Consider the following 14,217-nt stretch of genomic DNA (forward strand, 5'->3'; position numbering starts at 1 on the left):
TATTTGCATATCACTTCCAGACATCCTCCTTTTTACTTTAAGTTATCTCTAGATTACTTATAATATCTAATACAATGTAAATACTAAGCAAATAATTGCTATATCTTTTATTTGTATTTTTTATTGTTGTGTTGTTATTTATATCACCCCACCCCCCCCCTGGAATACTTTCAATCTTCAGTTGGTTGAATCCATGGATGTGGAACTTATGGTCTTTGCCTAGACAGGTTTGAATGTTGAAAACATTTTTCTTCTAATCTGTCTTTTATCATTTTTATTGAGTGTACTTAATTTCTAAGTAGTTACAATAGAAATTTCACACGTGCCTTATTCCAAATATACATCATTCTTCAAAATCTGTTATCCACCCATTTCTTTTTCTAATATAGATGCCTCCTTTATCTTTCTCAAGAAAGAGAAGTGAAGCCTGTAACATGACAACCCAATTTGATTTTCAAGATCTACTTCCAGGTGGCCTGTCATAGGCTGGCATCTCCACAAAGGCCAAAAGACAGCAATTTTGGAACCTCCTGTAGGAGTTCAGAGAGAATTAAAACAGCAGCACTCGTATTTGCCTAACTGTGCTTGCTATGGTAGTGATCATCACATATGTAATAGCATCAGAAAGTGCTCTGTGTTTATACCCACAAGGTCTGTTCTCTGAGGTGCATCCTGATCTTCCTGTAGTTTTATGTAATCTCAAAACTCAAGAATCATATCCTTAAGCACTAAATGAAAAGCATTAACCCCAATGACACCATCTGGAGTTTTTCTTTTATTATACTTTCACTGCCTTGAAATCTAAGATATGTTAACAACACTTACATGAATGGAATACATTACAACTTATTCTGCTTTAGTGGAAAGTGCACCCCATAACTACATATATTGTGTTATTCCTATCATCTGGCTATACACACTTCATTTACTAGGATATTAAGAACATTTAAACCAGCCACTTTAAAACTGTCCTATAATATCACAGTAGGATATGAAAATAGAACATGTAGAAATCTATTTCCCAATCTTTGTAATTTAGTCAAAGGAGAATAAATCTCTGATTCTCTAGTTGTGCTGATGAAGATTGATCTTACATGTCAATTATGCAGTATGGTTTATTCCAATCTGTTCCATTTTGGAAATGCCACTTCCGTGATGACTAGACTGGAAAGAAAGCCTATGAGAACAGAACACACTAGAATTTTTTTAAAATACTGAGCAGATTGCTTCTATTTGGTTTAACATCATTCATATCTGGAAGACTCAAGGTGCTTTACAGTGAGGTATAAATTAGAACTGCAATGAGTGATTATAGGCAATAACTTAGCTTTTAGGGGACCTCCTGTGCACTTAGGAAGAAAAGACTTGGCTGGCACTCCAAGTTAATTCCCTTTACATTCCTCTAACAATAAGTGTAGAATCTTTAGCTTACAAGCCATACATAACCTTACTGAAGGCAAGCACTAAGGCCTTCAGTTAAAGATCTCTATGGAATAGTATATTTGAGTATGATGTTGCCCTGCAACCATTTAACAATCAAGAAAGTAGTTGATAAAATTAAGGTCCTGAAATAAATTAGACTAGGCATGAAGAGTGATTAATGTGTCCTGGAATTTTAATCAGTATTTAAAATATGAATCCTAAAAATGACATTCAGGTTTTTAAACAACAAATGCTAAATGATATTAATTGTACCAGGATTGATAACATTTCAGATACAGAAAAAGACAATAAAAGTTATATCGAATTTTTAAAAAGACATTCTGGAGACTTGAATGGAGGTAGTATATATATGTGTGTGCACATGCACACTTAAACCAGACATGAAGCAGTGCAAAAAGGTTTATTATTATCCTAACAGCAAAAATTCAATGTAATCATTTTAGATACTTTAAAGCTGGATTAAATTACCTAGGAACAACTTCTAAAACAATCATTTATTATTCATTTTAGAAACAGTTGAGATCCAAGTAAATACAATGTTGACTAAGAAAGCAAGGTAATTTATAATTACAAAATTATAAAACTCTCTATTCAGATTAGGTATAAGTAGGGTTACTTAGTACACTCTTGAGGAGCAAAGAATACGTCATGAAAAAAGTGAATCTAAAAAGAGCCAACAAGATGAATGGAAACCAGCAGGAAAGGGAGAAAAGAAAAAGATTTTAGGTTGAGGAAACTACCTTTATAAAGACATAAAAATGAGAAAAAAGGATGGTAATTAAGAAACTGGTAATCACAAGAACTGACAATTAAATTTGTTTTATTAATAAAAAATAAAATAACTACCACTTACTGAGATATTACTACATAGTACTGGCCTTATGGAATTTGCCAATACATTTTTTAAAGTATACCCTGATCAACTAACGTTAACCCAGGAATGTAGGGTTAGTTCAATGTCAGAAAAATTATTGCTCCTAATATTTACAGTTTTTCAATTATTATTATTTCCATCTTATGGAAGAATACATTTAAAGTTAAAAAAAGGTGACATGACTTGTAAGGAAATATTTTTAAATGACTTGCGATAATCAAAATGGATTACTAGGTATTCTGTCGAGGGCACCTTCCCTTGTATACGATTATTTTTAAATTTCATAAATTATAAATAATTTGATAGCAATGTAAATGATTCTTTTACATAATACATAAATGAATCTTGTCCAGTGGAGGTGTAGCTGATTTCCCTCCCCCAGGTAGAAAGAGCCAATTTTGAACCTCATACCCAGATTCCTGGTGACCTACATATGTTTGTCTGTTCTTTGGATCCTTTGACCTACATGTAACATTTTACTGGTTCTCTCATTAATTCATGGGTTAAATCATGCCTTTGGCATGTGTTCATGTATATTTGTATGAGGCATGGTTGAGTCTTTTTAAAAAATTATCTTTTATAGCTCTAAAACATACATAACGCATCAGAATTTGAAGATTTCTATGAGTTCTATATAGGCCCAAAGACAAAAGTCCCTTCTATTACATTACAACTCAGTATTTTTTTCCTTTTATTCTTGAATATTAATGCCAACGTAATTTTTGTAATACTCCTTGCAAGGGGTCTCACCAAATTTTTTGAGTCTATATGATTAAACTTACTAAAAAGTCTGGCACAAGGCTATTTTCATTCGTTCACTAACTTCTTCACATATCCCTAATTCCTCAGCTTCCTGTGGCATGAAAGGGGAAAATAAAATTACCTTTCCTTATTGCAAGACTTTTCACAATCAAGCAATCACAAATCACCAAAAGAAAGAGGGAACCAGGGCCTGGAGCAGTGGCTCACACCTATAATCTCAGGCAGAGGTGAGAGGATTGCCTGAGGCCACAGATTGGAGACCAGCCTGGGCAACTTGGCAAGACCTCATCTCTACAGTAAATCAAAAAATTAGCCGGGCATGGAGGTGCATGCTGAAGTTCCAGTTACTTGGAAGGCTGAGGCAGAAAGATCACCTGAGTTCAGCAGGCCGAGGCTGTGGTAGCCATCAGCGTGCCACTGCACTTCAACCTGGGTGACTGAGTGAGACACCAACTTAAAAAAAAAGGTGAACCTACAATTTATACCATTTAAAACCTTATCCAGCATAATTCAAATCAAATTCCCTTGGGCACACTTTGATAATTAAAATGTATTGATATAATGAATAAAAGAAAAGTAGTAACCTGGGGGAGAACTTATAAAACTCTTATATCCTGCTTTTACTAGTTAGTCTTTTTATTTTATTATGCTCTTTTTTTTAACTTCATCTTTTTGAAAATAAATTACAGATTGTTTTGGTTGAATCAAAACTAATACGAAATGACAAATAATCAAACCTACACAATAGAAATTGGGTGGTAAATCTCACTGTAATATAAAATAACCAACACACAACGGGCCATTGTTATGATACTCCTTCAATTTGTAAGGAAACTGCTAAAACTTTAATTTAAAAAGAAAAAATGATCTAGTGCATATATTTAAAGATGTATTTGTTTACCTGCTTTAAAAAATTGACAGAACGAAGCTTTCTGTGTATGCTACAATGACATGTTAAAGATATACTTCTTTCGAACCAAGCATTTACCCTTCGCCACTGGTGAAAGGCAACAAGATCTCTTTACAAAGTCTTCGTCTTTTTCAATAAATTTTGCATGAAAACATGTTATCCTGGCACAAAGTTGCCTGCTGTCACATTGGAAGTGTGATAAATGTTTAATGAAAACAACACCACACAGCTTGGTGTCAGACAACAGCTATCACACAGTCCTGCTTTGATCCAAACAGACACTTAAAAGGAGTTCTAAGCGTGCTCTGCACCACAGAACTCTATAACCTATATGCAAATAGGGGTAAATTAGCATAAATGACTTCCTGCTGTATAAAGAAATAAGAGGTAAAGAAAAATATGACAGGCTCTATAAGTATGTAGTTGCTGTCAAAACTCAGAGTCCAGCTTTCCCAAATCAATTCCAACATCTTCTGCCAAACACAAGGTAGGAGGAAAAAAAAAAGCCCTTATCAACAGGAATTTATTACATAAAGCTCTGGAGTTGAAGACATTGGAAAATTGCCAAGGCTAAAGCCATAACTAATATATATATAAAGTTTGATTACTACATAGTACTAGTCTTCTTATACATACTGCTTATACTTATAGCTTTTTAAGTATCACCATCTCTATTTTACAGAAGAATAAATTATACATTCAGAGGGGAATTCTTATCGTTCTTAAAAAATATGAAGCTCCAGAAAGTTATGAAAAGAAAAAAGGATGAATATACAGACTCAAATGTTTGAGCAAAATATCCCAAAAGTCTTGATGGATACTTTTCTGAGAACAGCAGGCATCTACTGAAAAGCTAACAAGAAAATAATACAGGTGAAAACCTTTCATGGTAGCAGGGCATAAAGGAAGGTACACTTAAGAATACTAAACAGGTCCGGCTCGGTGGCTCAGCCTGTAATCCCGCGCCTTTGGGAGGCTGAGGTGAGTGGATTGCCTGAGCCTGTGGGTTCAAGACCCACCTGGGCAGCGAGACCTCATCACTACAATAAAAAAAAAAAATCAGCCGGGCGTGGTAGCATGCGCCTGTAATTCTGGCTACTCAGAAGGCTGAGGCGGAAGGATCACCGGAGCCCAGCAGGTGGAGGCTGCGGTGGCTGGGAGCGGCCACTGCACTCCAGTCTGGGCGACAGAGTGAGATGCCAACTCAAAACAAACAAAAAAAAGAATACTAAACAGGATCCTAATGAATTCTACAGTTACTCAAATTAAGAAGAAAGCATTTAGTGGATGTCTTAGACCATTCTGTGCTACTATAACAGAATACCACAGGTTGGGTAATTACTTTATGATGAATAGAAATGTATTGGCTCACAATTCTGGAGGCTGGGGAGTCCAAGAATGAAGGGCTAGCATTTGGTGAGGAATGTCTTGCTGTGTCATCCCAAGTGGAAGAGCAAAGGAGGGGTGAAGGGAGACTTGCCCCTTTATAAGACATTATCTCCCGTGATAACATATCCACTCCTATGATAACAGCATTAATCCTTTCATTTGGGTAGAACCCTCATGATCTAAGTACCTCTTAAAAGTCTCTCCTCCTAGTAGCTGAACTGGAGATCAAGTCTCTAACATACAAACTCTGGGGAACACATTCAAACCATAGCAGTAGACAACTCCTTTCAACCAAATTTTCCTAGCTGATGATTTAAATTAAATCTATCCAAACTCCCAAATTGCTCAATGATTTAATAAAAAATAGTAGAACATCACTGGTGACTATTTACATATTTGTTCACCACTACTTTTTAAAAATGTATGTTTTATGTTCTTTCAATATATATATAATATTGATATCTTCAAAATAATTTGACAAAACAAAGATTCTTATGTCTGAAGAAGCCAAAGTACATGAGTTGTTATTTTCTCATATGTGAAGAAGCATCTAGGTTACATAAACTAAATCACTTGTCATGCGTTACACAATCACAATGAACTAATACATAAGTCCTAATCAAAATGTCTATGAATCTTTTTTCCTCTCTCCCCACCCACACATTTAATAGAAGCCAACTGGAAAGAGACAGCTAATGAAATCATCACTAAAATAAACTTAATTAGGGCCTAGAAATTGTTTGAGAATATAATTAAATATAATTCCAAATAAACAGATGAGATGTTGAGGGAAAAGAAAAAAAGAAGAAAGGAAAGAAGGAAGGGAGGAAAAGGGAGGGAGAGGGAGAAAAGAAGGAATCAATATTTTACTAATGACAAATTCGGGGCTGATCACAGAAAAATAAGGTAGAGAAAATTCTTTCAGTTCTCTTTAGCTATTTCCTAGGAAAGTTTAAACAACAGCATATCACTTGACCTCAAACCCTCTCACTCATCATCAATAATTATGGATTACCTAAGAGTAAAAGGGAGGATAGTACACTATGAAGAGTCAGGTCAGTCAACTTGAATTAGAAGCCTAGCTATCATTTATTAGTTCTATAATCATAAGTCTAAGCATCTCATAAATATTAATAGGATAATAAAAGGACCTATTTCATCAGGTTATTAAGTGAAATAATGCATTTCAACTGCTTAGCAAAATTCCTGATACTGAAAAAATATACTTAAAATGTTAGATGTTTATCATTATTATGACCACTATGAGCAGAGCATTTTGTTCATACCCCATATAGACCTGATCGCACTATTTCTCTACTTGAAACACTACAGTGACTTCCCATTGCCTCTATAATTAACTGCAAACTCCTCCTATAATCATCTCCCATCATTATTCCTATTCTACTCTATGTTCAGCCCCATCAGACTTTAATTCCTCAAATATACCACACCTTCCACAAGCCTCCAACCCTTTCTACATGAAGTCTGTTTTGCAAGAACATTCCTCCTCACCCTCCCTTCAATGTGTAAACACTTCTGAGAGCCCTTCCTGACACAGGGACTATTCTCCATCAACCAGCCTAATGTCCATGGAGGTATCCTGTGGCCAGAAGAATGTGCCGAGACTGAAGATGAAAGCCAATATGCTGAGACTGGCCAGTGAAAAAGGACACAAAGGGCCTTAGACTGGTTACCCTTACCTCTAAACTGCTTTTTATTTGCAGTAAGGGCACTCATGGTTTAAGCCAGAACTGACAAATGGCAAGTCTTGGGCCAAATCCAGTCAGGTGCCCATTTTTTATTAATAGTTTTATTGAAATACAGACTGCCTGTTAGTTTAATATTATCTCTGGTTGCAAAGTTCAGTAGTTGCAACAGACACCAAATGGCACAGAAAGCCTAAATTATCTACTATTCTAACCCTTTACAAAGATTTTGCTGACCCTGGCTTAAGCTACTGCTACTGCTAGTTAGGTTTTATTATTTGTGGTCATAAGCTTCCTAACTAACACAATGTTTCCATGGCTTCTTTTACTTTTCTTACTGGAAACATTCTTCTGACTTCACTATAATTACTTGTGTATCTTTTCTTTCATATATGCTTATTTTCCCACTTGCATGAAAGCTCCAAGTGCTACTGGCACTAACATTTTGCCTCTATCACCTAACACAGTACCTCACAAATGGAAGGCATTATAATACTGTAGGCTGAACAAGTAAACAAATGAATAAATACTCATATTTGATAATTAACAAATATTTGTTAACAACTAACATGTACATTGGGTTCTCTGAGTGATACAAAAGAACATAAGTCCAGAACAGCTTAAAAAGTAGGGCTAGAAAATAAACATGTAAGATTTAAAAAATAATAAATTATTTCTGGAACAAAGGAGGATTCACCTGTATATACATTAATAAATAATACTATAGTAAATGCATACACTGACAAAAAAAAATCCTGATTTTAGATCATACCAAAGGTAAGAATTTGTGTACACTCAGCACTAACCAAGGAAAAGGGCATCTTGACACAACATCGCCCTGTACTATGGTCCCCTAAAACCATAATGCACACTATCCACAGCTTTTTGGCATCAGCCCCCAAAGCCCTTCAACTCACACCTCTTGTTTTGACTTTGTTCACTGCCTTTGTTGAGATTAATGTTAAGAAATAATGATAAACACAACATTATTATCTTGTGAACCTGCCATCTAGGAAATCAGTCCACTTGAACACAACTCAGTGATGGATGAGTCCAACCTGTAAAGTTGGCCTAGACTTTCAAAATTAATGTTACCATATGAGAACCTCTCAAACCATCTAACCTCCCGATTTTATTTTCTCTCATTTTTCTTACCTTTAAAATCCCCCAGATAATGTTTTACATAGTATCAATTTTACACAATTATAGAAGTATTATCCTAAAAATGTAAAACTCAGAAAGCAAAAATTTAACCAGCAAAAATCATAGTCACTTCCTATAGCCATATATAGTTTCTAAAAATGAATCCAAAAGAAGAAAAAATTCAAAAAGGAACAAGAAGCAAGGCAGTTCCTTAATTGACATATTTTGTTCATCCTCTTAATCCATATTTTCCAGTCTCAGAACCCTGCTCTATCTACATCCTCCCTTCCTACTGATATTTATCTTCCTACTGACATTCTCCCATTACATCCTTCTTCCTACTGACATTTATCTTCCTACTGACATTCTCCCTTTACCAAGAGATTTTCCCCATACCCTTCCTGACCCTCATTCTGTTCTACCAACTCTGGCTAACTCAGCCTCCCTACCCTTATAGAGATATTCAATTCCTATCTCCTTTCCTATAACATCCCACAATCCTTAAAACCAGAGAAGTAGCCACACTTGTCTCCCATGTCAGCTCCCTTTCCAATCTGTGAAAGGTGAATAGTAAACTTTACTTCTTTCTACTTTTTTTTTTTTTTTTTTGAGTTGGAGTCTCACTCTGTCGTCCAGACTGGGGGTGCAGTGGCCGCTCCCGGCACCGCAGCCTCAACCTGCTGGGCTCCGGCGATCCTTCCGCCTCAGCTTTCCGAGTAGCCGGAATTACAGGCATGCGCTACCACACCCGGCTGATTTTTTGATTTATTGTAGAGATGAGATCTCGTTGCCCAGGCGTGTCTCAAACCCGCGGGCTCAGGCAATCCACTCACCGCAGCCTCCCAAAGGCGTGGGATTACAGGCTGAGCCACCAAGCCCGGCTTTCTTTCTACTTTCTAACTTGGTTGCAGTCTTGCATTATTCCCACGGCCCCAACACTGGCTCCAGCCCATCTTGCCTCAGCTGACCCTTTCATTATTCAAATAAACTCATATATCTGAGGGTTCCAGTTCAAGATGGCTGGCTAGAAGTAGGAATGGAGAGGAATCAGAATAGCATGTAAATATTAACACAAAGTGGATCATCGCAGAGACACTGGAGTCCATCAGAGCAACAACGGAAGCACGGGATGCAGAGGGGAGCAGAGCCAGGCAGCCAGCTGAGATGGGACCAGCAAAAAAAAAGGGGGGGGGGGGAGAAAAGCAACCAGAGAAACACAGAACTTAGAATTTTGTAGGAACACAACTGCTCAACGTACATTAATAGTTGTGGGATGACCGGGAGAACCTAATAATGTTACCCATCTTTCAAACTCCACCACAAATTTAACATTTCAAGGAATACTTAAAAGTCAACTTTGTATAACATTACTGTAAATCTAGAAATAAAAAATAAACACACAGATGATTGTGAAAAAGAAAAGGATGAGGGAAGAGTTCCATATCCTTTAATAAACTTGATAAACATTCACAGAATAAAGATCTCAGGAAACTATATCTATGGTACTGGTAAACTCTTCAATTTAATAAGGAAAACAGACTCATTAAAGATAAACACTTTTATATTGAAGTATTAAAGTAAATATATTCACTCAAGATATTGAAAGACTGACAAAAGGTGATAAATTCCAAGGTGTTCTACTTTACAGAATAAAAGACTTCAGAGCCAATTCTGAATAAAACAACCAAGAACTTGTAAATTTAAGCTGCTAAATAAGATTATTTCAATTTAGCATCTTCTAACTGGATAAACGCTTATGAGTGGATTTCACCCATCAAATGGAAAAAACCAGAATCATTGTTTTAATAATATCAACTTAAGAAAAATAAATTCTAGACCTCATAAGCAGAAACACTCAAGCTACACAAACATACACCCTAATAATGCCCAAGACCCCTTTCTATATTGATTGAGGCCTAGCCAAAAGTTAATCACATGGTTCTCTCTCTTTGTTTTGTCTTTATCCTTTTCCCCTAACAGCTTTACAATAAGCTAATAGATATCTTTAATCACTAGTCTTCAAATTTTAATCTCAAATTCATGACAAAGGAAGTAGATATAGAACTTTCCTAAAGAATTAGGCAAATTTTATTTTACTTACATATTAAACTTTGATATTGATGTTTATGTTGTGTTTCTAAGATTTGTTATATTGTTATGAAATGAAAATGTACCAAAGTAAAAATCTGAGAAAACTATTTTCCTTTGCTCTTTCTTCTTTCTCTACTATATTCTGTTTTTTTGGTCCATCTTCTTCCACTCTTACAGCAATTTAGCTACAAGGTAGGGGTAAGAAAAACCTCAGAAAACAAAATTTAGCTAGAATATTGCCATGAAATCACCAAGTCATCACCATGTAAGATATGCTTCAACTTACCCACGTTTGATGTTATGTAATTCCTTGTCCTTGCCTTTTTCCTTTTCTTTTTCTCTTTTCTCTTTATCTCTGCCTTTCCGTCGTTCTCTATCCCGAGATCGACTTCGCGTTCTTCTATGACTAGACCGCTCACTGCTTCGACTGTGAGAACGTGGACGAGGTCTTGACCTGGACCTATAGTGAATATATTTTATTAATACATTCAGCTTATATTTTGTATTATGAAATATAAGTACCCTTTAAAATTATCTAAAAAATCATACTTAGTTTTAGTTATGGACTCAGAAATTAAATAACTGTGAAGCATTTGATTCTTTATAAATAAATGCTTTTGTTTAAAACGATGTTTGAGAGAAATTTATATTGCTAACTTTGCAAGAAATTAGGATGTAGTCAAAAAGTGTCCGCAGGTCAAAGTCTTAATGGTTCAAATAAAATCATTATTTTAGTCTTCTCAGATAATAACAGATCTATGATAGATAGATAATGTGCCTATCTAATCAACAAGGACAGGGCTTTCCTTATCCCTACAACCTCTACTTTCATATCTATTCAACCTTATTTCTTATAACTATTAGCTATAATCAATATAATTATCCATTCTAATTCAGCTTGTCTTTGTGTAAAATGAATGACAGTATTAAGTAGGATACATTATGTGTTAAGAAATAATTATTTCAGTCCTGGTTACAGTGTGGACAAGAAATCCTCTACCAGACTAGCAACCCTACAGACAACTATTTAAGAAAAAAATACAGTTGACCCTTAAATAACATGGGTTTGAACTATGTGTATCCACTTATATGTAGATTTTCTTCTGCCTCTGCCATTACTGAGACAGTAAGACCAACTCCTCCTCTAACTCCTCCTCAGCCTACTGAACATGATAGATAAGGGAAAAGACCTTTATCAATGATCCACTTCCACTTAATGAATAGTAAAGATATTTTATTAATAACATTTGATTTTAACAACATTTTCTTTTCTCTACGTTACTTTATTGTAAGAACGCATTATATAATACATATAACATACAAAATAAGTGTTAATCTACTGTTTATGTTACCAGTAAGGCTTCCAATCAACAATAGACTATTAGTAGTTAAGTTTTGGGGGAGTCAAAAGTTATAGGTGGATTCTCAGCTGTGTGAGGGGACCAGCACTTCTAACCCCCAAATTTTTCAAGGGTGAATTGTATATGAAGGTACTGGAAAATGACCAAAAACAAGAATATTCCATAGAGGACCAAAACTTAGAAAAAGAAAACAGCAATGAGAAAGTTGCCTATTTTATCAACTTCTATTCTGTGACAAGCACAACCCAAGTCTGTGACACGTAAAGTAGATATAACTCCAACAGAAAATCTGTAGGTTCCTGGCCCCCAAAACCAGAAAACAGACTCAGGGCAACCACAGCAACAGGTAAATGAAAGGAATACCCTATAAAAGAGTCAAAAGAAGGACTCAAACATTATATTTGTCAACTCAATTTAAATCTCTGGTTCAACCATAAATCAGCATATGGAGAACAGACTCTAAAGAGCTAAGAATAAAAGGACTGAACCAAAATTTCAGCTGTTCTCACGGACACATAATATTTCTATTTTAATCCAACCAAGTTATTTTCCTACTAAACAGACAAAAACATCAATATTATTCAGAAAAATATAATAGCGTTTACAATGAGATATTTACCATGTCCAGGATAAAAATCCAAAATTATGAGATACACAGAAATAAACAGAAATAAATGTGCTCTATTCTTAAAAGAAAAGATAATACATGGAGATCTATCCTGAGATAAGCCAGATGTCAGAATTAGCAAGCAAGGATTTTAAAGCAATACAGATAACTATGCTTGTAATGACTATAAAGCTAAGCAATCTAAGCAGAAAAACTAGAAAATAAAAAAAGAAATTCTATAACTGAACAACAACCTCTGAAATTATAATTATGCTAAATGAGATTTAAAAGCAGATCAGATTGGTGATTACAGAAGAAAGAATCTGTGTACCTGAAAATAAATCAATCAAGGTTATTCAAGCAGAAAAACTAAGAGGAAAGTAGATTAGTAAGAAAACAATAACAGACTCTTGAGGATCAGTGGGGTGAGATTTAAATGTCTTACATGTTTATTTAAACCCAGAGGTGGAAGAGATAGAAAATGAGGAAGAAAAATAAGTGGTGATCAAAATATTTCCAAATTTAGTGAAAGACAAGCATATGAATCCTAGAATTTCAAGCCCCAAGTAAGATAAATATGAAGACCATGATCAGGAACACCACAGTCAAACTGCTAAAACTTAAAGGTGAAAATAAATATTTAAATTATTCAGAGAAAAGCAATACACTAAGGAAAACGATACAAATTATTGCTGCTGGCTTCTCATCATAAACAACAGAGATCAAAAAGAGTGGAAGAAAATTCTCAAAATGCTGAAAGAAAAAAAAGCCAACCTAGAACTTCATATCCAAAAAAAAAAAAAAAAAAATCCTCAAGAATGAAAGTAAAATAAGGACATTTTTGAGATAAAGAAGTTAAAAATTATCACTAACAGCAGTCTTGTATTACAACAAATCCTAAATAAATGTTTTCAAGCCAAAGAAAAATAACATCAGATGGAAATTAGATCGTTAAGAAGGAATGAAGACTACTAGAATGAGTAAATATACAGGTAAATATCAAAACCTATTTATTTTCTTTATAACTTAAAATATATATAAGTGCTTAAAGTAAAAATTACAATGCTTTACTCTAGGGTTTATAATGAAGGTAGACATAATGCAATTAACCTATACAGCATAATGTATGGGGCAGGTAAATGAACTTATACGATTATAAGGTTTCTACGTTTCACATGAAGTGGTGAAATAGTAACTCTAAGTACACTGACATGGTATATGCATATACTATAATGCTGAGAGCAACTACTTTTAAAAAAGAAAAAAGTGTAGCTTAAAAAGTTAATAGATAAATTAAAAAGGACATCTTAAAATTACTCATTAATCTAAAGGTGGTTAGAAAGGAAGTTAAAGAAATAGAACAAACAATAAATAATAAAATGGTAGACAAATAAAATCATATCAATAAATTAAATAGTAATAAACTAAATAATTCCATTAAAAAGCAGAGCACGTCAAATGAATTAAAAAGCAACACACAACTATATGTTGTGCATTTACATGTATGTATGTATGTATGTATGTAGATAAGGAGCCTCACTGTATTGCCCAGACTGGTCTTAAGCACCTGGACTCAAGTGATCTTCCCACCACAAACCTCCCAAAGTGCTGAAATCACAGATGTGATCCACCATGCTTGGCCAAAAATATGTACTTTAAATATGCAGACATAGATAGATTGAGAATACTTGGCTAAATATACATCATGCAAACAGCAAGCACAGAAGGCTGAAATAAATATATTAATATCACATAATCTTCAGAAACTAAGAGTACTACACAAAATAAAAATGGATACTTCATGTTGACAAACAGTGAATTCATAAATAGAAATCATAAAGAACATGTTTATTTGACCACAACAGAATTAAATTATAGTTTAACAATAAGACATCTTGAAATCACAGATACACAGAAAATGAATAATATGC

General features: G+C 34.6%; 1 protein-coding gene across 3 annotated transcripts in view; it reads right to left on the reverse strand.

Moving 5' to 3' along the window:
- The window catches only part of RSRC1 (arginine and serine rich coiled-coil 1), a 411,086-nt gene that overhangs the window by 316,942 nt on the left and 79,927 nt on the right, over positions 1–14,217 (reverse strand). For 2 of the 3 annotated variants that reach the window (XM_008067646.1, XM_021717403.1), the window contains exon 4: positions 10,605–10,778. The exons of the other annotated variant lie outside the window; for it this stretch is intronic. In XM_008067646.1, the coding sequence (XP_008065837.1) occupies positions 10,605–10,778 (174 nt within the window). The remainder of the gene's footprint in view (positions 1–10,604; positions 10,779–14,217) is intronic. 3 annotated transcript variants of the gene reach the window in all.

Source organism: Carlito syrichta, unplaced genomic scaffold (assembly GCF_000164805.1).
Source record: "Carlito syrichta isolate Samal-C Ts95f unplaced genomic scaffold, Tarsius_syrichta-2.0.1 Scaffold309726, whole genome shotgun sequence".
Classification (NCBI taxonomy): domain Eukaryota; kingdom Metazoa; phylum Chordata; class Mammalia; order Primates; family Tarsiidae; genus Carlito; species Carlito syrichta.